Genomic DNA, 22,428 nt, shown 5'->3' with positions numbered 1-22,428 from the left:
TGTCAACCTATTCTGTTACTTCTCCTACTGCTTTCTCACTAACTGAGGAATTCTCTGCCGGTCGGTGGGGTGTACACTGCGGAGGAGGAGCTATCTTTTTTTGTGCATAGTGTCAGCCTCCTAGTGGCAGCAGCATACACCCAAGGTCTCTGTGTCCCCCAATGAAGGCTCCGAGAAACAGATTTTACGGTAAGCAACCCAAAAATCCTGTTTTGTGGGTGTTTCCACTGTTTAGGTACATTAGGGGCTCTCCAAAGGCAACATGACACCCGCAGACCATTCCATCAAAGTCTGCATTCCAAAACGTCACTACTTCCCTTCCGAGCCCTGACGTGTGTCCATACAGTAGTTTTCTCCCACATATGGGGTGTCAGCGTACTCAGGACAAATTGGACAACAACTTTTGGGGTTCAATTTCTCCTGCTACCCTTGGGAAAATAAAAAAATTGGGGACTAATTGATCATGTTTGTGGAAAAAATACGATTTTTTTATTTTCATGCCCTGGCATTATAAACTTCTGTGAAGCCCTTGGGGGTTCAAAGTTCTCACCTCACATCTAAATAAGTTCCTTAGGGGTCTAGTTTTCAAAATGGGGTCATTTGTGGGGGGTTTCCACTGTTTAGGTACATTAGGGGCTCTCCAAAGGCAACATGACACCCGCAGACCATTCCATCAATGTCTGCATTCCAAAACGTCACTACTTCCCTTCCGAGCCCCGACGTGTGCCCATACAGTAGTTTTCTCCCACATATGGGGTATCAGCGTACTCAGGACAAATTGGACAACAACTTTTGGGGTCTAATTTCTCCTGTTACCCTTGGGAAAATAAAAAAAAAGGTGACTAAAAGATCATGTTTGTGGAAAAAATACGAATTTTTTATTTTCACGCCCGGGCGTTATAAACTTCTGTGAACCACTGGGGGATTCAAAGTTCTCACCACACATCTAGATAAGTTCCTTAGGGGGTCTAGTTTCCAAAATGGTGTCATTTGTGGGGGGTTTCCACTGTTTTGGTACATCAGGGGTTTTCCAATCGCGACATGATGTCCGATCTCAATTCCAGCCAAAAACGTCAAATGGCGCTGCTTCCCTTCCGAGCTCTGCCATGCGCCCAAATAGTGGTTTACCCCCACATGTGGGGTATCAGCATACTCAGGACAAATTGCACAATAACTTTTAGGGTCCTGTTACCCTTGGGAAAATAAAAATTGGGGTGAAAAGATCATTTTTGTGGAAAAAATATGATTTTTTAATTGTACCGCTGTACGTTATAAACTTCTGTAAAGCCCTTGTGGGTTCAAAGTTCTCACCACATATCTAGATAAGTTCCTTGGGGGGTCTAGTTTCCAAAATGGGGTCACTTGTAGAGGGTTTCCACTGTTTAGGTACACCAGGGACTCTCCAAACGTGACATGGCGTCCGATCTGAATTCCAGCCAATTTTGCATTGAAAAAGTCAAACGGCGCTCCTTCCATTCTGAGCTCTGCCATGCGCCGAAACAGTCGTTCCCCCCCACAAATCAGGTATCAGCGTACTCAGGACAAATTGCACAATAACTTTTGCAGTCCAATTTCTCCTGTTACCCTTGGTAAAATAAAAAAAATTGAACCTGAAGTACTTTTTTTGTGAAAAAAAGTTAGATGTTCATTTTTTTTTAAATATTCAAAAAAATTCCTGTGACGCACCTAAAGGGTTAATGAACTTCTTGAATGTGGTTTTGAGCACCTTAAGGGGTGCAGTTTTTAGAATGGTGTCACTTTTGGGTATTTTCTATCCTATAGACCCCTCAAAGTGGCTTCAAATGTGATGTGGTCCTAAAAATAAAATGGTGTTGTTAAAATGAGAAATCGCTGGTCAACTTTTAACCCTTATAACTTCCTAACAAAAAAAAATGTTGGTTCCAAAATTGTGCTGATGTAAAGTAAACATGTGGGAAATGTTAGTTATCAAGTTTTTTGTGTGCCATATCTCTGTGATTTAAGGGCATAAAAATTCAAAGTTGGAAAATTGCGAAATTTTCAAAATTTTTGCCAAATTTCCATTTTTTTCACAAATAAACACAAGTTATTTGAATGAAATTTTACCAGTAACATGAAGTACAATATGTCACGAGAAAACAATGTCAGAATCACCGGGATCCATGGAAGCGTTCCAGAGTTATGACCTCATAAAGGGACAGTGGTCAGAATTGTAAAAATTGGCCCGGTCATGAACGTGCAAACCACCCTTGGGGGTGAAGGGGTTAATGTAAGGGTGTTGATAGTTTTTTCAATTTTATTTTTTTTTTTATATATATATTTCCAGGTCCTGATAACACTGCCGCTCTTTATCCACCACCTGTTCCTCCTGTTAGTGATATGCCGAGCACTGTCCCACCCCATGCATTTATACCGGCACCCATGCCAGCACTTGGACCAGGGTTTGTACCTGTAAGCAGTGAACAGGTGTCCTCGTATACCCCAGCTCCCATGGAAACTGTACCAAGCCCTCCTCACTCTGCAGGATTCACTCCTCCAGAACAGTGGATCCAGGATCCAGGTGAGTTGATTACTCCAAATCTGCACCACATGGGATGGACATTCCCTTCCGTGGCCTTATCTTTTTACAGGTCTGTGTGGAGTGACCTGCATTGAGGTAGGGGCTTTCCAACCTATTCGATGATCCATGGAGCATGTGTAAAAGAAGCTTTATTCATTCTTATTTGTCTTAAGCCATACAGAGACCCCCTACCAACTCCCCTACCAAAACCACCTTCCATGACTCTGGATTTGACTTCTATGGTGAAATGGCAAAAATGGTAAGTATCCATGTCCTGAGTAATCTAAAGAATCATACAGAGGGATCCTACAGGGCAGAACTTTGCAAAATCTTGTGTCTAAAGGCGTACACAAAATTGTATAGCCAAGAGAGGGAAGGAGAAAATGCCAGACACCAATGCAATATAAATATATCTCCATGGGATATGTAACTATCTTGAAAATGGCTCTAATTTGATTTAACTATTCTGTGACTTCCAGTTGTTTTTCTTCTTAGTAGCTGAGTTAAGTTTTAGCTAAATGGATAACTTTTACATTCATGCTAGTGGTTTACATGCATATACTTATGGATAAATTTATGTTTAGCACTGTTGTATACACTCAATGATTTTTTAGCACCCATTTTGTTGACTCTCTTTATTACTATCTCCTGGATGTATTTCCATAGACTTTCACGTGCATATGAGAACTTAATAACTGAGATCTGCTATAGTTACTCATCAAAATTTCCTTCTATGCTTTCGACAGCACGTCATTTTGTGTTACAATCTTAGCCATTTTCTTATGTCTTACCATGTCCGCTTTGTCTTTGTTTCCCCTTTATTCATTGTTTTTAACCCATTAACTATTTAATACAGGATATATTTTTATTGCATTGGGGTTTGGCATTTTCTCCCCCCTTTCTTCATCCTATCACACGCAGGGATAATGCTGCTGTCAGTGATTATTACCCATTGCTGTTCTCTCAGGCTCCAGGACCGAGGTCCAGAACGGTGTCTCAGTCGTCATCTCATATGGTGAGCTGCTACTAACTGTATATTGTATGGCGATTCAACTTCTGCTCCACATTGTCCCTCTCACTGTATAATTGTGTTCTTATGTACAGAGACGGACCAGGACCACCTCTGAATCCTCCACCCATTCAGTAGGGTCCAACCGCAGGAGTTCCATCGGTTTGCAGCCGTCACCTCCACCCATTCCTGAAATTAAAAAACCTGAGCCCAAGAAAGAAGGGAAGGCCATTGCTTCACATGGGGTGAGCGGAGCAGTATTTTTGCTGCAGGTCATAGAGACCAAGTGGTCACATTAGTACAGTTATATCGCTATACAAAACTGTAGTTTTGAAATACCCTATAGAAGGTCGTCTCACCGCCTTAAAAGCCGGAAGGTAAGCAGCACTTTAAGGAACTGCTGTACGAGCCGTTCTCTGTGCACTAGTAGAGTCTAGATGCACTATGTCAGTACAGGATCAATAATGGCTGGTGCAGCGTTTCTTACAAACCTGACCACGAAGTACAGCAAAACTCACTGATAAGCTGTATAACTGACCCTTATGTGTTGTACATTATAACGTAAGCTCAGCATTTAGTCCTTATACTTGTCTCTCTTCAAACCATTTTGTAGAGCGGTAGAAGTTGGTTTGGCTGGCTGATGAGGAAAGGAAAGAACGAAGCTCACCTGCCAGATGACAGGAATAAATCTGTAAGGATGAGCAGCTTGTATTCTGCTTTCTGTGCTGTAGGGCACCGTTGTACGCCTGCGTCTCTACTGCCACCTCTCCCTGAGGAAGTCACCAGGTTTATGTCCGACCTAAGGACAGACCCTCATCCGACACTGGTAGATGTAGTTCTCATAAGGTCGTTGTTTACCTCCTGCATCATGAGCGGAGCACTATAGTTCTCCCCGTGATGTGCACTCCTATGGAGCCCTCCAAATTCAGGGGTTGCCCCTCCATCGCTGATTGACAGCTTTTCCACTATGTGTGGTGTAGTATTAAACTGCAGGACGGTTGAGCTCATGAATGTGGACCACTCGGCTCTCATTGTAGGGGATAAACTTATCTTCTGCAAGTTACTTAATATTTCAAGTGATGGTGCCTGCATCTGGGGCTCGGTCATTTCTTTGATAGGCCAACATACACTCGGTGACAGATTCCCTTTAAAAGTGTTTTCCTTTTTTTTTTTTCTTTTATTACTCTTAAGGCTTAGATATGTACAGGGGTTGGACAAAATAATGGGAACACCTGGAAACATCAACAAAAGTTAGTGTAATATGGTGTAGGTCCACCTTTTGCGGCGATTATAGCCTCAATTATCCGAGGTATGGATTCATACAAGGTGTGAATTGTTTCCAAAGGAACTTTAGCCCATTCTTCAATTAAAACACCCTCCATTCTTTGAGTGACGATGGCGGCGGAAATCAACGTCTAACTTGAATCTCTAAAATCGACCATAAATGCTCAATAATGTTGAGGTCTGGGGATTGTGGGGGCCAGATGAGATGCTCAACTTCATTACAATGTTCCTCGTGCCATGCTTTAACAATTCTAGCTGTATGAATTGGTGCATTATCATCCTGAAAGATGGTGTTCACCTCCGGGAACAGTGCTTGAACCATAGGATGCACTTGGTTGCACAAAATGCCTAAATAAGCTCGGCTGTTAATTCTTCCATGAAGGGATATCATTGGCCCGGCGGATCGCCACAAAATAGCGCCCCAGATCATCACAGAACCTCCGCCGTGTTTTACGGTTGGGAGAAGGCAGTCTGGATGGAATGCTTCTTTCGGCTGTCTCCAAACGTACACTCGGCCGGAGGTCGGAAATAGGGTAAACGATGATTCGTCTGAGAATATCACGTTTCCACTGATGGAGGGACCAATTCTGGAGGTTTCTACACCACTCTAAACACTTGGAAACATTTGTCATTGAGAGCAGCGGTTTTCGAATTGCAGCTCGTCTGTGGAATCCATATTTGTGCAGCTCCCGACGAACATTTTTCGTGGAAACTGTGTTCTGTAGGTGTTCATTGAGCTCAGCAGTGATTTTCAGAGCCGTGGTCTTGTGATCCTCTCTCACAATTCGCTTTAGAGTCCGACGGTCTCTCTCGGTCAACTTCGACTTTCGGCCGGACCTGTGCTTTGCTGCGGACGTTTTTCCTTCTCTTTCAAACGCAGTCATTACTTTAGAGACAGTACCTCTTGACACGCCAAGCATTCGGGCACTTTCTGTTACACTAGCGCCTGCCATACGAGCACCAACAATTTGACCTCTTTGAAAATCCGAGAGGTCTGCCATTGCTATCAGGTTTTCATCAATGTTCTTGCAATTCTGCAAAACAAAATGTTAATTTGCATACACATATCACAAATAATCAACTAAAAAACATTACCATATGTCACGGTTTGCATGTTTATAACATGTTCGAAGATTATGATGCCAAAACGTTAGGTGTTTCCATTATTTTGTCCAAACCCTGTATATAATAACACAGAGCTTTTACTCGCCTCCCCCGGTCCAGAAATGACTCTTTGATGCCCTATGATCCATGTATTGGCTGTAACAGTAATACCTAGACTACAGCACTCGTGATCGGATGCAGCGGTTACTCGACTCAACTCTCCTGCCGTTGTCGACTACACAAGTTGCTAAGCCCAGCAATAGGTCAACGTCAACTGTGCTGCTCATCAGTGACCAAAGCAGCAACCTTGCGGCGGCGTTGGCTCCAGGGAGGGTGAGCAAAAGCTCAGTATGATAAGTTGTACATCTGAGCCTATGAAGTAATAAAAGTTAAAACAGAACGACCCCTTCTAAACATTGATACTCATTGCGGTATCAATAAATTGTGACGGCCAAGAAACAATCCGTTATCCACATTTTCTCCTCCTGCTTTGCTGGGAAAGCTATCCCCCTTTCTGACTCCCATAGGGCTAGTCTTCTGAAAGGCAAATCATCCCATGCTTGATGATTAGTCCATGTTTGGCTGCCATAATCACCCATAATCTACATCTGAGGGAGCTTGGCTGCTTTGTATGATTTATAAGCGCTATATTGAGTGGCAGTCTTTGGTTGGCTTCCCTGATGCCTGCTGATCGTCGTCCACAGTGTTGGACTAATGACGTTTTGCCAGTCACTTGCTGAAGGCTTTTTTTGTGTTGTAGATTGTTTGGGATGAAGCACGACAGCGATGGATTAACCTGGATGAGCCGGAGGGAGAGGATGTGAGTATCCAGCTGCCAGTGTTTGCTATTTGGGCTCAGCTGTGTCTTGTCCTCATTGGAGGATGGATGGTGGTTATTCTGTACTTCTGTTTGATCCAAATGACATATTTTTATTCCAGAACAAGCCACTACCACCTCCTCCATCCAGCATGCCTAAAAGATCTCTGGCTGTTCCTTCAGGCCCAGGATTACTGAGTGCTCCCCCCAATCCTTCAGTTAACATGTTCTCCATAAAAGCAGGTACAAGTAATGCTTCTTTAAATCCAAATCAGTGGTGTAAGGAACCCAGTGATGTGACCCTTGATGTCATAATCTACTGATAGGCTATTGCTGTAAGACCAGACTACCCCTTACATTAGTTGCTGCTGGCATGAGAACTGATTCTCTATTTCCATGTGTAGTGCTGACATATTCTGAGTGCACTCATTCTGCTTGTCACCCTCTGCCAGGTGGAGCGCGGGCCCGATATGTGGATGTGTTAAACCTAGGAGGCAACAAACCTACCAACTCTGTGCCGCCACCAGCTGATCTGTTTGCTCCTTTGACCCCGATGCCGATCCCTACAAATCTTTTTGTCCCAAACGCAGGTATCTGATGCTTTTTGTCTCTTATTCATTTCTTAGTGTTTCGGTGAATCCTGTAAGTGTTGTATGTTTAGCCTGCACGTTTAATTTTCTCCTACGCCTCATTGGGGGACACAGGACCATGGGTGTTATGCTGCTGCCACTAGCAGGACACTAAGTGAACATAGCAAGATTAACTCCTCTTCAGTATACATCCTCCTGCTGGCTCAGATTGAACCAGTTTTCGCTTAGTGTCTGTAGGAGGCACTTGGGTCCAAAAGTTTTTAATTTCAATTCTTGTTTTTTCTGTAAATTTTTATTTTTTAATTAACGGAGTGAAGGGGGCGATGGATCCTTTCAAGGGTCCATTCTCCCCCGAACCATTAACAAGCAAGAACGCGGAGTATACCTCCCGTACTCTCTGCTGCGACAAATGGGGCTTGCCTGATTTCACTTTGGGGCGACTGTTCCTTCACGGTCCCGATCTCCCCACACCTACAAAAGGGCGAGCACATGGAAGGTCGCCTTCATGCTTCCTCTCCTGGGCCCAGAACTATAGCAGGACAACTGACCTAGTTTCAGCATTGGACAGAGGTCCCTATCTAATGGCGTCCTGCAACCCCACTGCGTCAGGCAAGCGACGGATGGACGGAAGGGTCCTCTCCATCCCCCTGTCTAGAGGGAGGATGGACTGAGGTATATACCTTTATGAGCAGCACAACTCCGGCTCTGCTGCATCACCTCTGTGAGTATGAGGTCGGCTGCCAGCGCGTCCTTCTGCATGATCCTCCACACACAGAGGGAGCCGGGGGGGAAGCGCTGGCCCGGTGCCAGCGGCGCTCGTTCTGTGCCCCGTCGCGGCCCCCGCAATTTGCATGGCTCCACCCACCGCGAGAACTGCCCACGCTCCTGGCGCTTCTCATCCTGAACGAGAAGCACCCTTCTAGTCTCGGGGGCCATGATGATTTATGCAGCCGGTTTTGTGATGGCTGCGGGGGCACACTGATTGACAGCGCTGCCAGTAACGCTGCAGGGACTGCGGAAAAGCTTCTGCAAATTAGGACCACCGACTTCTCCACTGGAGACACAGGAGCAGGATCTTGGGTAAGCTGAATTGAGCCTCTGGAGGAGAGCTTAACCCCTTCTCTGCGCATGCTACATGCCTTTCTCTGCACCTGCAGCCCATACTCTGTCTTTAACCCTTAGGAGCACACTATGTCTCAATATAAGGAGTCCAAAAAGGCTAACAAGTGTTTTTAACCTCATGTGCCACTTGCAATACTGCCTTGCCCCGAGCTCACAATACTCAGTTATGCACGAATTGTGACCTGGAATGTGCCGAGAGGCCACCCGCTGCCGCACCGACCCCACTGAGTCTAGTCCCCCTGAATGGGCTGCGTCCATGTCGCGGTCTATGGCTTCCCTGGCCAAAGCAATAGACTCTCCGGGGCCCCTCTTTAAGTCATAACGTAACTTTGTCGGCCGTGCAGGGCTCTGGCGACGGTCGGGAACCGTCCACCAGCAGGGGTCGTACTCGGTCAAAGGGGCCTCATGTTTCTAGAAAAAAGACCCATGACGCGTCCCCCGATCATGCTCATGCTTCGTCGTCTGCGAGTTCCATTCCTCGCTCTCCCTCTCCTGAGGTTCGCAGCGCACATGACTCCGAATACGAGTCTGATGCGTCCTTAGTTCAGGATTCCCCGAATTATCAGACGCTTGATTTCCTTATTGAGTCGGTCAACAAGACTCTGATGGTGGACAAGGAAAATATATCCGCTCTGGAACACGTAGTGTCCTTTAAGAAAACTAAACGTGCTCACAAAGTATTTGCCAATCATCCTGAGTTTAAGGACATCGTCCAGAGACACAGGGACCGGTCACATAAACAGTTCATAGGTCAAAAGCCTATTGAGTCAAAATATCCCTTTGCTCCAGATCTAATGAAGGATGGGCAGCACGGTGGCTCAGTGGATAGCACTGCAGCCTTGCAGTGCTGGAGTCCCGGGTTCGAAGGACAACAACTGCAAGGAGTTTGTATGTTCTCCTCGTGTTTGCGTGGGTTTCCTCCGGGTACTCTGGTTTCCTCCCACACTCCAAAGACATACTGATAGAGAATTTAGATTGTGAGCCCCATCGGGGACAGTGATGATAATGTGTGCAAACTGTAAAGCGCTGCGGAATATGTTAGCGCTATATAAAAATAAAGATTATTTATTATTGGCTACAGTCCCCTTCAGTGGATCCTCCTATATCACGTCTTGCATCCAAAACGCTCCTATCCTTGTCTGATGGTTCCTCAGTCAAAAACCCCACTGACTGTCAAATTGACTACCTTGCTCGGTCAGTCTTTGAGGCCTCTGGAGCAGCCCTCTTCCCATCCTTCGCTGCGACCTGGGTGGCTAAATCTATGGTCGCTTCGGCTGAGGTTTTAACCACAGCCATTCATGACAGCAATCTTCCCCCGGAGGCAGCCAACCTCGCTGGTCAGATAGCTCAAACCGGGAATTTTGTAGTAAATGCTTCGTTAGATGCAGCCAATTGCGCTGCAATGGCAGCAGCAAATGCCGTCTCCATCAGAAGGGCATTATGGCTCCAAGATTGGCGAGCGGATTCCGCTTCCAAGAAGCCGTTAACCTCTCTGCCTTACCAGAGTGGTTGCTTATTTGGAGAGAAACTGGACCAGCTCATCAGACACTACCGGGGGGGGGGAGAGTAAATTCCTTCCTCAACAAAGGCCCACCTGGCCGATTCGGAATCAACAAGAGCTTCGGTCTCTTCGCAACAACTCCAGCTGGTCCTCTACGACCTTTTCTTATAGATCAGGGTGGTCTCCGCATGGAGACAGGGGTTCCCTGGTCTCATACAGACCTAACCGCACCTTGAAAACCAGGCCAAAGACGTCTGGATCTAAGGGATCCAGATCCCTTAGATCTTCTACACAATGACTCGTGGCATCCGGCGGGCACTGACAAAGTAGGCAGCCGTTTACTTTCCTTCCGTCAAGCCTGGCTCTCAGTCGTCCACAACGAGTGGGTCAGAGAGCTGGTGTCCTCCGGATACAAAATAGTTTTCTTCCCCTCCCCCAACACATTTTTTCCTGCCTTCTCCCAAAAGACAACAGCCTTTCTTCAGGCCGTAGATGCACTGCGAAGGGACATTATTCCAGTGCCTCAGGACGAAAGATTCAAGGGTTTTTACTCGAACCTATTTGTGGTTCCAAAGAAGGATGGAGCGATGTGGCCAATACTGGACTTAAAGCTGTTAACCTCTTTCTGACATCCGACTTACTATCCCGTCCACGGTACCCAGGCCTGTATAACCAGGGACGCGATAGTACGTCACCACGATCAGCGGCGCTCGCGGGGGGGAGTGCCGCTGATCGTGGCCGGGTGTCAGTTGATAACAGACCGCCCACTGCACACTGTGATCAAACACGATCGCAGTGTACCGGGGGCAGGGAAGAATCACTCAGAGAGGGGGCTCCCTGCATGCTTCCCTAAGACCCTCGGAGCAGTGCGATGTGCTGGCGCTGCTCCGAGGGTCTCCTCCCTGCAGGCCCCCGGATCCAAGATGGCCGTGGCGGCCTTCGGGGTCCTGCAGAGAGGCGGCTTCCTCAGTGCCTGCTAAGAGCAGGCACTGAGAGAGCCTCTGCAGCTCCTGTCAGATCGCTGATCTGACACAGCTCTGTGCAAAGTGTCAGATCAGTGATCTGACACTAGACAGTGATGTCCTCCCCGGGACAATAAAATAAAGTATAAAAAAAAAAAAAAAAAAAAAAAAAAGTGTAAAAATAATTTATAAAAAAAATCTCTAAATTAAAAAAAAATATTCCCTAATTATTTTTTGTAAATAAAAGAATAAACAAAAGTATACATATTTAGTATCGCCTCGTCCGTAACAACCCGCCCTATAAAACTGTCCCACTAGTTAACCCCTTAAAGCATTGTCTTTTGCTTTTTTTTTTATCATCATACCGCCGAACAAAAAGTGCAATAACGCGCGATCAAAAAGACTGATATAACCATGTTACCGCTGAAAACGTCATCTTGTCCCTCAATAAACGAGCCGCCATACAGCATCATCAGCGAAAAAATAAAAAGCTTGCAGAATAAAGCGATGCAAAATTTTTTTTATATAAAATTGTTTTTATTGTATAAAAGCGGCAAAACATAAAAAAAAATAAATGAGGTATTGCTGTAATCGTACTGACCCGAAGAATAAAACCGCTTTATCAATTTTACCACACGTGGAACGGTGTAAACGCCCCCCCCCCCCCCCCAACAAAGAATTTCATGAAATGCTGGTTTTGGTTCATTCTGCGTCCAAAAAATTGGAATAAAAAGTAATCCAAAAAATGTCACATGCCCGAAAATAGTACCAATACAAACGACAACTCGTCCTGCAAAACATAAGACCTCACATGACTCTGTGGGTCAAAATACGGAATAATTATAGCTCTCAAAATGTGGTGATGCAAAAACTATTTTTTACAATAAAAAGCGTCTTTTAGCATGACAGCTGCCAAACAAAAAAGCTGGTATAAATAGTAAATCAAACCCCCCTTTATCACCCCCCTAGTTAGGGAAAAATAATAAAATAAAAAAATGTATTTCCATTTTCCCGTTAGGGCTAGGGTTAGGGCTGAGATTAGGGTTAGGGGTGTGTTGGGGTTAGGGTTGGAGTTAGAATTGGGGGGTTTCCACTGTTTAGGCACATCAGGGGCATCTGATCTCAATTCCAGCCAATTCTGCGTTGAAAAAGTCAAACGTTGCTCCTTTCCTTCCAAGCTCTGCCATGCGCCCAAACAGTGGTTTACTCCCAAATATGGGGTATCGGCTTACTCAGGACAAATTGGACAACAACTTTTGGGGTCTAATTTCTCCTGTTACCCTTGGGAAAATAAAAAAATTGGGGACTAAAAGATCATGTTTGTGGAAAAAAATCATTTTTTTATTTTACGTCTGTACGTTATAAACTTCTGTGAAGCCCCTTGGGGGTTCAAAGTTCTCAGCACATATCTAGATAAGTTCATTGGGGGGGTCTTGTTTCCACATCAGGGACTCCCCAAACGTGACATGGCGTCCGATCTGAATTCCAGCCAATTTTGTGTTGAAAAAGTCAAACTGCGCTCCTTCACTTGTGAGCTCTGCCATGCACTGAAACAGTGATTCCCCCCTCCCACATAACAGGTATCGGCATACTCAGGACAAATTGCACAATAACTTTTACTGTCCAATTTCTCCTGTTACCCTTGGTAAAATAAAAAAATTGGACCTGAAGTAAATTTTTTTTGTGGAAAAAAAAAAGATAAATGTTAATTTTTTTTTTTTTTTTTTTTTAAACATTCAAAAAATTCCTGTGAAGCACCTGAAGGGTTAATAAACTTCTTGAATGTGGTTTTGAGCACCTTGAGGGGTGCAGTTTTTATAATTGTCAGTTTTGGGTATTTTATATCATATAGACCCCTCTAAGTGATTTCAAATTTGATGTGGTCCCTTAAAAAAATGGCGGTGTGAAAATGAGAAATCGATGGTCAACTTTTAACCCTTATAACTTCCTAAAGAAAAAATTTTGTTCCGAAATTGTGCTGATGTAAAGTAAACATGTGGGAAATGTTACTTATTAAGTTTTTTGTGTGCCATAACTCTGATTTAAAGGCAGAAAAAATCAAAGTTGGAAAATTGCGAAATTTTCGCCAAATTTCCGTTTTTTTCACAAATAAACGCAAGTTATATGAATTACATTTTACCACTAACATGAAGCACAATATGTCACGAGAAAACATTGTCAGAATCCCCAGGATCCATGGAAGCGTTCCAGTTAATACCTCCTAAAAGGACAGGGATCAGAATTGTAAAAATTGGCCCGGTCATTAACATGCAAACCACCCTTGGGGGTAAAAGGAGTTAAATACGTTATGTCAAGGATAGGCGGTTCAGAATGGAATCTATCTGCTCAGTTGTCGCCTCGATGGAAAAAGGAGTGTTCTTGGCATCCATCGATATCCAGGATGCTTATCTTCACATCCCAATTTTTCCTCCCCATCAACAGTTCCTATGCTTCGCAGTTCGCAGGGAACGCTTCCAGTTCGTTGCCTTGCCCTTCGGCCTCGCCACCGCCCCCAGAGTCTTCACCAAGTTCATGGCGGCTGTCATGGCTATTCTTCACACGGGGAGTGGTGGTGCTTCCGTATCTGGAAGATCTACTGATCAAAGCCCCATCTCTTCCAGCCTGCGAGGAGTCCGTAAGTATCACGGTGGATACACTTTCTCGCCTGGGCTGGAAAATGAACTTCAAAAAGTCTTCTCCAGTACCGGCTCAGCAAATTTCCTTCTTGGGAATGATCCTGGACACTTCCCGCAGGTTGGTAATTCTCCCTCCAGAAAAGGTCTTGGCTTTAAAACATGGAGCACGGATTCTTTCCCGTCCGGTTCCTCAATCCATGCGTTTCAGCATGGGGATTCTCGGGAAAATGGTAGCAGACTCCATACATTTCAGCATGGGGATTCTCGGGAAAATGGTGGCAGACTCCATACGTTTCAGCGTGGGGATTCTCGGGAAAATGGTGGCAGACTCCATACGTTTCAGCATGGGGATTCTTGGGAAAATGGTAGCAGACTCCATACGTTTCAGCGTGGGGATTCTCGGGGAAAATGGTAGCAGCAACACAGGCGGTCCCGTTCGCACAGCTTCACCTCTGCCCTTTGCATCATGCGCTGCTGTTGGCTTGGGACAGGGACCCATTCTCTCTTGACCGTTGGTTCCGTCTGTCTCAGCGGGTCAGACAGACCCTCAGGTGGTGGACGCTGAAGTCTTCCTTGGACCAAGGGAAGTTCTTTCTTCTAGTACGTTGGTTAGTGGTGACCATCGACACCAGTCGTCTTGACTGGGGTGCAGTTTTCCGCCACTACATGGCACAAGGTCGTTGGTCCATTCGAGAGTCGCGTCTCCCCATCAACATCTTGGAGATACGAGCGCTCAAGTTGACCCTTTTGCATTTTCATCATCTCCTCGCAGGTCACCCCATCAGGATCCAATCCGACAACGCCATGGCTGTGGCGTATATCAACAGTCAAGGGGGCACCCGCAGCAGGACAGCCATGCACAAAGTGGGTCACATCCTCCAATGGGCCGAGAGCAACCATTCGGTCATCTCGGTGGTCCATATCCCAGGCGTAGAGAATTGGCTGGCGGACTTTCTCAGTCGCCAGGGCCTCATTTCTGGAGAGTGGTCTCTTCATCCGGAAATCTTTCAGCAGATTTGTCGTCGCTGGGGGACTCCGGATGTGGATCTCAAGGCTTCAAGCCTAAACAACATGGTTCCCCAGTTCATTGCTCGATCACACGATCCAGTCGTTATCGGAGCGGATGCCCTGGTTCTTCCGTGGCATCAGTTTCTGCTCCCTTACATATTCCTCCCTCTCCCCTTACTTCCAAGGGTCATCAAGAAAATCAGAGCAGAGGGGGTACCAGTGATTCTAGTCGCGCCGGACTGGCCGCACCTGGCATAGTATGCAGAACTAGTTCAACTTATCGCCGACGTTCCTTGGCGACTACCAGATCACACGGATCTACTTTCGCTGGGCCCAATTTACCACCAGAACTCTGGGGCCCTGTCTTTGACGGCGTGGCCATTGAATCCTGGATTCTAGCCCAAGCTGGATTCTCTCATGAAGTGATCTCCACCATGATTAGTGCTAGGAAGCCTGCGTCCATGCGCATTTATCGCATCGGGAGAACCTTCTTCTCATGGTGCAAGGCCCATGGACGATCTCCTCTGGTGTTCTCCATTCCTTCCATCCTGGAATTCCTGCAGTCCGGATTAGACAGGTCTCGAGCTTATCTCGCTCAAAGGACAAGTTTCAGCCTTATCAGTTCTATTCCAACGCAAGATTGCCACCAGATTACAGGTGAAGACGTTCATTCAGGGAGGTTCCCATGTGGCGCCTCCCTATAAAATTCCGTTGGAATCATGGGATCTTAACTTGTTCCTCGGAGCTCTACAGGAAGCCCCTTTCGAACCACTGCAGGACGTATCGCTAACCTTTCTTTCTTGGAAGGTGGTTTTCCTAGTAGCGATCACGTCAATCAGGCGAGTCTGAGTTGGCGGCCGTGTCCTGCCGGCCTTCGTTCCTGATTTTTCAGGCAGTCTTGAGGATGTCCCCGTCTTTTCTACCCAAAGTTGTTTCCTCTCTTCATCTCAATGAGGATATTGTTTTGCCTTCATTCTGTCCGGCACCAGTCCATCGTATCGAGAAGGTACGTCTCCTTTTCGCAAGTCAGATGCTCTGTTCGTGCTTGCAGAGGGGCATAGGAAGGACCTAGCCGCTTCAAAGGCCATACTAGCCAAGTGAATTCGCTTGGCTATTCAGGAGTCCTACCATTTCAGGGGACACCTGTCCCAGCAGGGATTAAGGCGCACTCTATTCGGTCAGTGGGCACCTCTTGGGCCATTCGGCACCAGGCGTCAGCAGAATAGGTTTGCAAAGCTGGGACTTTGTCCAGCTTGCATACTTTTACAAAACACTACCACATGCATATGCAGAGGCCAGAGAATGTAGCTCTTGGCAGACGCATTCTGCAATAGGCAGTACCACATCTTTAATGCAGTGGTACATTGGGTATTAGCAGTTGTGTTGCTCCCCACCCAGGGACTGCTTTAGGACGTCCTATGGTCCTGTGCCCCCCAATGAGGCGTAGGAGAAATTGGAATTTTTGTATACACACCGTAAAATCCTTTTCTCCGAGCCAATCATTGTGGGACACATTACCCACCCTGTTAGCCTATTGTTTTTTGTTTTTTTTTTTCATTCTTAGTTTTGACATAGTTTATTTGTTTAAAGCTCCTACTGCTTTGTTACCAAACTAGTTTAATCTGAGCCAGCAGGAGGGTGTATAATGCAGAGGAGGAGTTAATCTTTCTATGTTCACTTATTGTCCTCCTAGTGGCAGCAGCATAACACCCATGGTCATGTGTCCCCCAATGATTGGCTCAGAGAAAAGGATTTTACGATGAGTACACAAAAATCCCTATTTTCCATGTAACTTACTGAGCAGCATTTATTCCAATGCATAAACTGATTCCAAATTATTATAAAGAAGTTATATCTCTAAATATTATGTGCCGTCCGATCAAATCCATCATTCAGATGCTCCGCAGTAGGAGCTTCTCTCTGCGTCCACTCTCTCTGATCTTGATATTCGCAGACAGTCCTTGGGGTTCTGTGATCTCAGTGGACGGCTCCTGTGATGTTTGCATGATCCAAATATGTTTCCATTGTTTCTGACAGTCCCAGAAGAGGCTCACCCCCCTATAGGTTCTGAGGCAGAAATGGTACAGCCGTCAGATCAACCGGGTATCGACGGCTCCGCACAGACACAGGTGAGACGCTGCATTTCCTCATGATGTTTGGGTTGAAGGATTAGTGGTCCGGTTGCTGAGCGAACAATACAGCACTGATTTTCTGCTAAATGAAATTGACTTTTTGGTATTTAATCAGAACCTTCTTGCACCACATGCTCTAAACTTTCAGACAAATAATGAACATTACATTGCAAGATATTTGTATCATTATCTTGTTCCCCTACATCCTGGATTCCTGTTTGCCAGGGGGGCTTCTAATGATTAACAGTTCGGCACAGCGGTATGGTTGTGCAGATTCCGAACTGTTAACTCTCAGATACTGAAAGCACAGGTAGATTTGTTTCTGCAGCATTGGAGGAACTGGCTGGGATCTGGACCAAATGGCTTTTGGCTCCAGCAAATACGGTCAGCTACAGAGCCTTGCTTACAAGCTCAAATGAAAGTGACTATCCACCTCTGGTTATAGAGCAGTGGTGGCTGGTAACCTAGAAGGTTGGGCTCCCATAATTTATCTCAGGACCTGATGAAATTCATTCTCACTGCCAGGAGTCTAATGGGGCCTAACAGTGTTTGCATTTGAGAGTGATTCAGTATTATAATATCATGGTGCAGATTATGGCAGACATTTTGCAATGTCCCATCAGAAATTTCCATGTGTTACATTGATGAATTGAAATTTCTTTCGGATTTGCCACCTCTGAATGTAAAGTAGCAGCTGCATTCCAGGCGGGTGGGAGTTGTGCTAGTCTCTGCAGAAATATTCAGTGCTTTGGCTTCATAAGCACTTAATAGAAACATATTTACTTCTTTTCTTTCAGTTTTTGGCACCTGGACTGGATCTCCCAGCAACTAATAATGAAGACGTCCCCTCTGGAGAGGTAAGGTCCAGCGTGATCAGATGGTCACTCATGAACTGCATTGTGTCATTTCTCATCATAGTTCATTACTTGTGACATAACCGATGCGGAGGAGCATGCAGTTGCTGTGGCTAATACGAAAGCGCCCCTCAATATACAGTGGGGACGATAAGTATTTGATACACTGCCAATTTTGTAAGCTTTCCCACCTACAAAGAATGGAGATGACTGTAATTTATCATAGGTGCACTTCAACTGTGAGACAGAATCTTAAAAAAAATCCAGAAAATCATATTGCATAATTTGTACATGATTAATTTGCATTTTATTGCATGAAATAAGTATTTGCTACAATAACAAAAAACGACCTTAATATTTGGTACAGAAATCTTTAGCAATGAGAGGTCAGACGTTTCCTGTAGTTCTTGACCAAGTTTGCACACACTGCAGCAGGGATTTTGGCCCACTCCTCCATACAGATCTTCTCCAGATGTTTCAGGTTTCGGGGCTGTTGCTGAGCAACATTAAGTTTCACCTCCCTCCCATAGATTTTCCATTGAGTGCAGGTCTGGAGACTGGCTAAGCTACTCCTGCACCTGGAAATGCTTCTTACAGAGCCACTCCTTAGTTGCCCTGGTTGTGTGTTTTGGGTCATTGTCAGGAAGACCCAACCACAATCCATCTTCAAGGCTCTTAGTGAAGGAAGGAGGTTGTTTGCCAAAATCATGACCCCCATCCATCCCTCCCTTCATTACGGTGCAGGTGAGCTGTCCCCTTTGCAGAAAAGCACACCTTGCCTGCCCTGCAGAATTTTATTCCGTGACGGCATAGTGTTACTAACGGTAATGTTTGGGGTCATTGACCGGGTCCTCCCGTGTAGTTATGGGCTGATTCCTGACCTTTCTCAGAATCATCCTTATCCCACAAGGTGAGATCTTGCATGCAGCCCCAGACCAAGGAAGATTGGCATTCATCATGTGTTTTTCATTTTCTAATGAGTTTACCAACAGTTTTTGCCTTCTAACCAAGCTGCTTGCCTATTGTTCTCCACCCTATCCCATCCTTGTGCAGGTCTACAATTTTGTTGCTGGTGTCCTTACAGCTCTTTGGTCTCTGCCATGGTGGAGAGGTTGAAGTGTGATTGAGTGTGTGGACATGTGTCTTTTATACAGGTAATGAGTTCAAGAGCAAATTAATACAGCTAATTAGTGCAGAGTAGGAGGGCTTCTTAAAGTAAAACTAACAGGTCTGTGAGAACCATAATTCTTACTGGTTGGTTGGTGATCAAATACTTATTTCATGCAATAAAATGCAATTTAATCATGCAATAGTTTTTATTTTTAGGTTCTGTCTCTCACAGGTGAAGTGTACCTCCGATAAAAATTACAGACCTCTCCATTCTTTGTAGGTGGGAAAACATGCAAAATCGGCAGTTTATTAAATACTTATTTTCTCCACTGTACCTGTAAGTGGTAGAGCTCTATTTGCTGTCACTGTTCTCATACAGGGCAGAAGATGGGCATCCGAACATGTATAGCAGCTTGTGATTCCAGAAAACTGCTACTGTTTGGGTCCATTCGGGAGGTTAACTGTCCGAGCAGTGTCCTCCTCCTTGGGTAAAGCTTCGATCTTCTGGTGCCAAATGCTGCACTTGACGTTGGAGTCAGACTTACGTTTTTGAGGCTCTTGGGCTGGGGTTTCACATTGCGTTTGGTTGGTTCTCTTTGATGCTGCGGCCTCCAAGAAACAGTTTCCTATATGTAATATATTTGTGGGGCCATTACCAATAGACAAGCTGCGTCTAATTAGCATCCAGCTCTGCTGTGACTTTTAGGAATCTGCTTCTTAACGGCCACACCTCTGACGCTCACTATAACCTCCGTGTGACCTTAGCCTAAGACCCCCTCCCCAACATTCGCTCTCCACACTTTCAGCAACTGTGGGCAGTTCGCTTCTGCAGTGGTCGGCATCCGGCTGTTTTATCTGCTTTCCCCCTGCATTTGCGGTATTTTGGTCACACTACTGCAGGAAGTGATGCACGATGATTTGCATGATTATTTGTTATTTCTTTTTGTGTGTGGATTTTGCTTTTTTTTCTTTGTAGCTTTCTCGGTCTAGTTCTCTGAGTTCCTTATCTCGTGAAGTAAGCCAGCATTTTCATCAGGTACATACCGCTGGCTGCCATTGTTACTGTTCTTTTTATCACCCTTGTTTTTTCTTTTTTTTTTTTTTTTAAACGTTTCATGTACTAATTTTGCTTGCCTTCTATTGTACCCTTGTCCTAACCCTGTGGAGTTGGCAGGAATGGCTCTGCACACTCGTTGCTTCATGTCTTACTCTTCCGGGTTACTCATGCTATCGACCCCGGCAGTCGCTCCACAGTCTCTACAGCGCCCCCCCCTTCTGTAGATGGAGCTTCTGTTTTGCTCATCTCTATTGCACTCCATTTAATCTTCTCCCTGTATACATCTCTGCTTGCTGTCAACGAATACAACAGTCCTGCCATTGTCTTGTACTTCCCACACACAGATTTGGCAATAATTAAGAGATCACTGCACAGTTTTATAATAATCAGCTTCTCTACATGTCTGACAGCCATTCCATTCCAGTGTCAGTTGAATTCCAACCAGAGTACACCTCATTCTACTTAATGTGCTTCTGATTAGGTGATCACCTGAACCAAATCTTATTTAACAAAGGAAAGTATATAAAACCCTTTTGTGGTGGTCACAATCCTCTTGCAATAGGACAAGCTGGATGGCAAAAAAAAGTGATAGTAATATCCCAAAAGTAATAGGAATGAAAAAATTACTTTTAACCATGCCAAAGTAGTTGAAAAGAAAAGTCATGAGTGAGGAAAAGAAGGGCTCAATTCTGGCTTTACTAGCAGAGGGATACAGTGAGCGTCATGTTGCCTCCATCATTAAAATTTCTAAGACGGCAGGCCATTACAACAAGGTCAAGACTGACCGGGATGGCTGTCGTCTTAGCAACTGAATGATGACATCAAGTGACCTTACAAAAGGAATGGCAAATGGCAGCTAGGGTGAAGTGCACTGCAAGAACAGTTCGTAACAAGCTCCTAGAGGCAGGGCTCAAGTCATGTAAAGGTAGAAAAAAGCCTTTCATCAATGAGAAGCAAAGGAGAGCCAGGCTGAAGGTTGCCAAAGACCATAAGGATTGGACCATAGAGGACTGGAGTAAGGTAATCTTCTCTGATGAGTCTAATTTTCAGCTTTGCCCAACACTTGTTCGGCTAATGGTTAGACGTAGACCTGGAGAGGCGTAGAAGCCACAGTGTCTTGCACCCACTGTGAAATTTGGTGGAGAATTCGTGATGATCTGGGGATTCTTCAGCAAGGCTAAAATTGGGCAGGTTAATCTTTGCAAAGGACGTATGAATCTGCTCAGGCACTGTTCCCCAATTCTGAGGACTGGTTTTTGCAGCAGGACAATGCGTCATGCCACACAGCTAGGTCAATCAATGTGTGGATGAAAACCACATCAAATCCCTGTCATGGGCAGCCCAATCTCCAGACTTGAACCCCATTGAAAACCTCTGGAATGTAATCAAGAGGAAGATGGATAGTCACAAGCCATCAAAGAACTGCTTAAATTTTTGTACCAGGAATGGCATAAGGTCACCCAAAAGCTGTGTGACAGACTGGTGGCAATCGTGCCAAGACGCATGAAAGCTGTGATTTAAAAGTCATAGTTATTCCACAAAATATTGATTTCTGAACTCTTCCGGAGTTAAAACATGAGTATTGTTGTTTCTAAATTATGAACTTGTTTTCTTAGCATTATTTGAGGTCTGCAAGCACTGCATTTTTTTGTTATTTTGACCATTTCTCATTTTCTGAAAATAAATACGAACTTTCGTGCTAGGAAATTATAAGACATGTTGTCAGTAGTTTATAGAATAAAAGAGCAATTTACATTTTTACTCAAAAATATACCCATAAAGAGAAAAATCAGACAAACTGAAAATTTTGCAGTGGTCTCTAATTTTTGCCAGAGCTGTAGGTGCCTGACTAATTACTGATGAGATGTGGACCCACAGGACTAAATCACCCGTGTCCATTCATTGACAGCAAGCTGGTCTTTTGGAAGTGGAGGGGCGCTATATAGCACAATGCATATTAGATGTTTATACTTTCAGGACACAGTACAGGTCAATATTAGAAGTTGGCTCTAAGCTCCTTTCACTTCCAAAGCTGCCGTGACCTTTTGATTGCAGCTTTGTGTGTGAATAGAGTGTAAGCCATGATTTGGATCGTGTTCCCTTCATTCACACTTGTTTATTGCTGACTCTTTGGCTGCTTTCAGTGCTGCTGCCTGCACACTCGCGTGGATGGTGCGTACACGCTCCAACAGACATTCTGCTTGAATTTGTCTTGGGCTTTGGTTCCTGACTATTATAGTAACGACACAGTATGTGTTTACCTAGGAGCCTGCCTGTTCCTCCCCACCCGGTGCATGCAGCATGATCCTTCCGCCGCTCCCTGGACCTTTTCTTCACCGCTGTGGTCTCCTGGATCGTCTACTGCACTGTGAAGGAGTTTCCCTACAGAGCTGTAGAGATGGGTTATAGAAAACTGAGAAAGGAGAGGTCTCTGCATAATGAAAAGCTCCAGGGCTAATTACATTCCTCACCAGTACTCTGCTTGCTGTCAGTGACTCGAAGAATTCTTTTTAAAACAAGAAGCTGAAAACTTTGTTCTCCCCTCTCCATACAACAGCTGAGGATTTGTGACATGTGTCCAGTCTTGACAATCTGCTGCGAGGTGAACAGAAGGGTCAGAAACGGCGATGCAACTTGCCACTTCTGGATGAAACTCCCCTCACTTCATTGCCAATTGCCACATGACTGTTTTACAGTTGTGTG

At 45.1% G+C, this 22,428-nt stretch overlaps 1 protein-coding gene across 5 annotated transcripts in view; it reads left to right on the top strand.

Moving 5' to 3' along the window:
* The window catches only part of SEC16A (SEC16 homolog A, endoplasmic reticulum export factor), a 94,852-nt gene that overhangs the window by 68,129 nt on the left and 4,295 nt on the right, over nucleotides 1-22,428 (top strand). For 3 of the 5 annotated variants that reach the window (XM_073559327.1, XM_073559361.1, XM_073559353.1), the window contains 11 exons: nucleotides 2,306-2,539; nucleotides 2,713-2,798; nucleotides 3,507-3,554; nucleotides 3,644-3,793; nucleotides 4,162-4,239; nucleotides 6,697-6,756; nucleotides 6,876-6,996; nucleotides 7,206-7,343; nucleotides 16,610-16,701; nucleotides 17,502-17,561; nucleotides 19,645-19,704. In XM_073559327.1, the coding sequence (XP_073415428.1) occupies nucleotides 2,306-2,539; nucleotides 2,713-2,798; nucleotides 3,507-3,554; nucleotides 3,644-3,793; nucleotides 4,162-4,239; nucleotides 6,697-6,756; nucleotides 6,876-6,996; nucleotides 7,206-7,343; nucleotides 16,610-16,701; nucleotides 17,502-17,561; nucleotides 19,645-19,704 (1,127 nt within the window). The remainder of the gene's footprint in view (nucleotides 1-2,305; nucleotides 2,540-2,712; nucleotides 2,799-3,506; nucleotides 3,555-3,643; nucleotides 3,794-4,161; nucleotides 4,240-6,696; nucleotides 6,757-6,875; nucleotides 6,997-7,205; nucleotides 7,344-16,609; nucleotides 16,702-17,501; nucleotides 17,562-19,644; nucleotides 19,705-22,428) is intronic. The other 2 variants (XM_073559345.1, XM_073559337.1) reach the window with 2 other exon arrangements.

This window comes from Dendrobates tinctorius, unplaced genomic scaffold (genome assembly GCF_039654945.1).
Source record: "Dendrobates tinctorius isolate UK_male_01 unplaced genomic scaffold, ASM3965494v1 ptg000013l, whole genome shotgun sequence".
Lineage (NCBI taxonomy): Eukaryota > Metazoa > Chordata > Amphibia > Anura > Dendrobatidae > Dendrobates > Dendrobates tinctorius.
The sequence above is the reverse complement of the archived record's forward strand: the minus strand, read 5'-3'. Positions and strand labels throughout refer to the sequence as shown.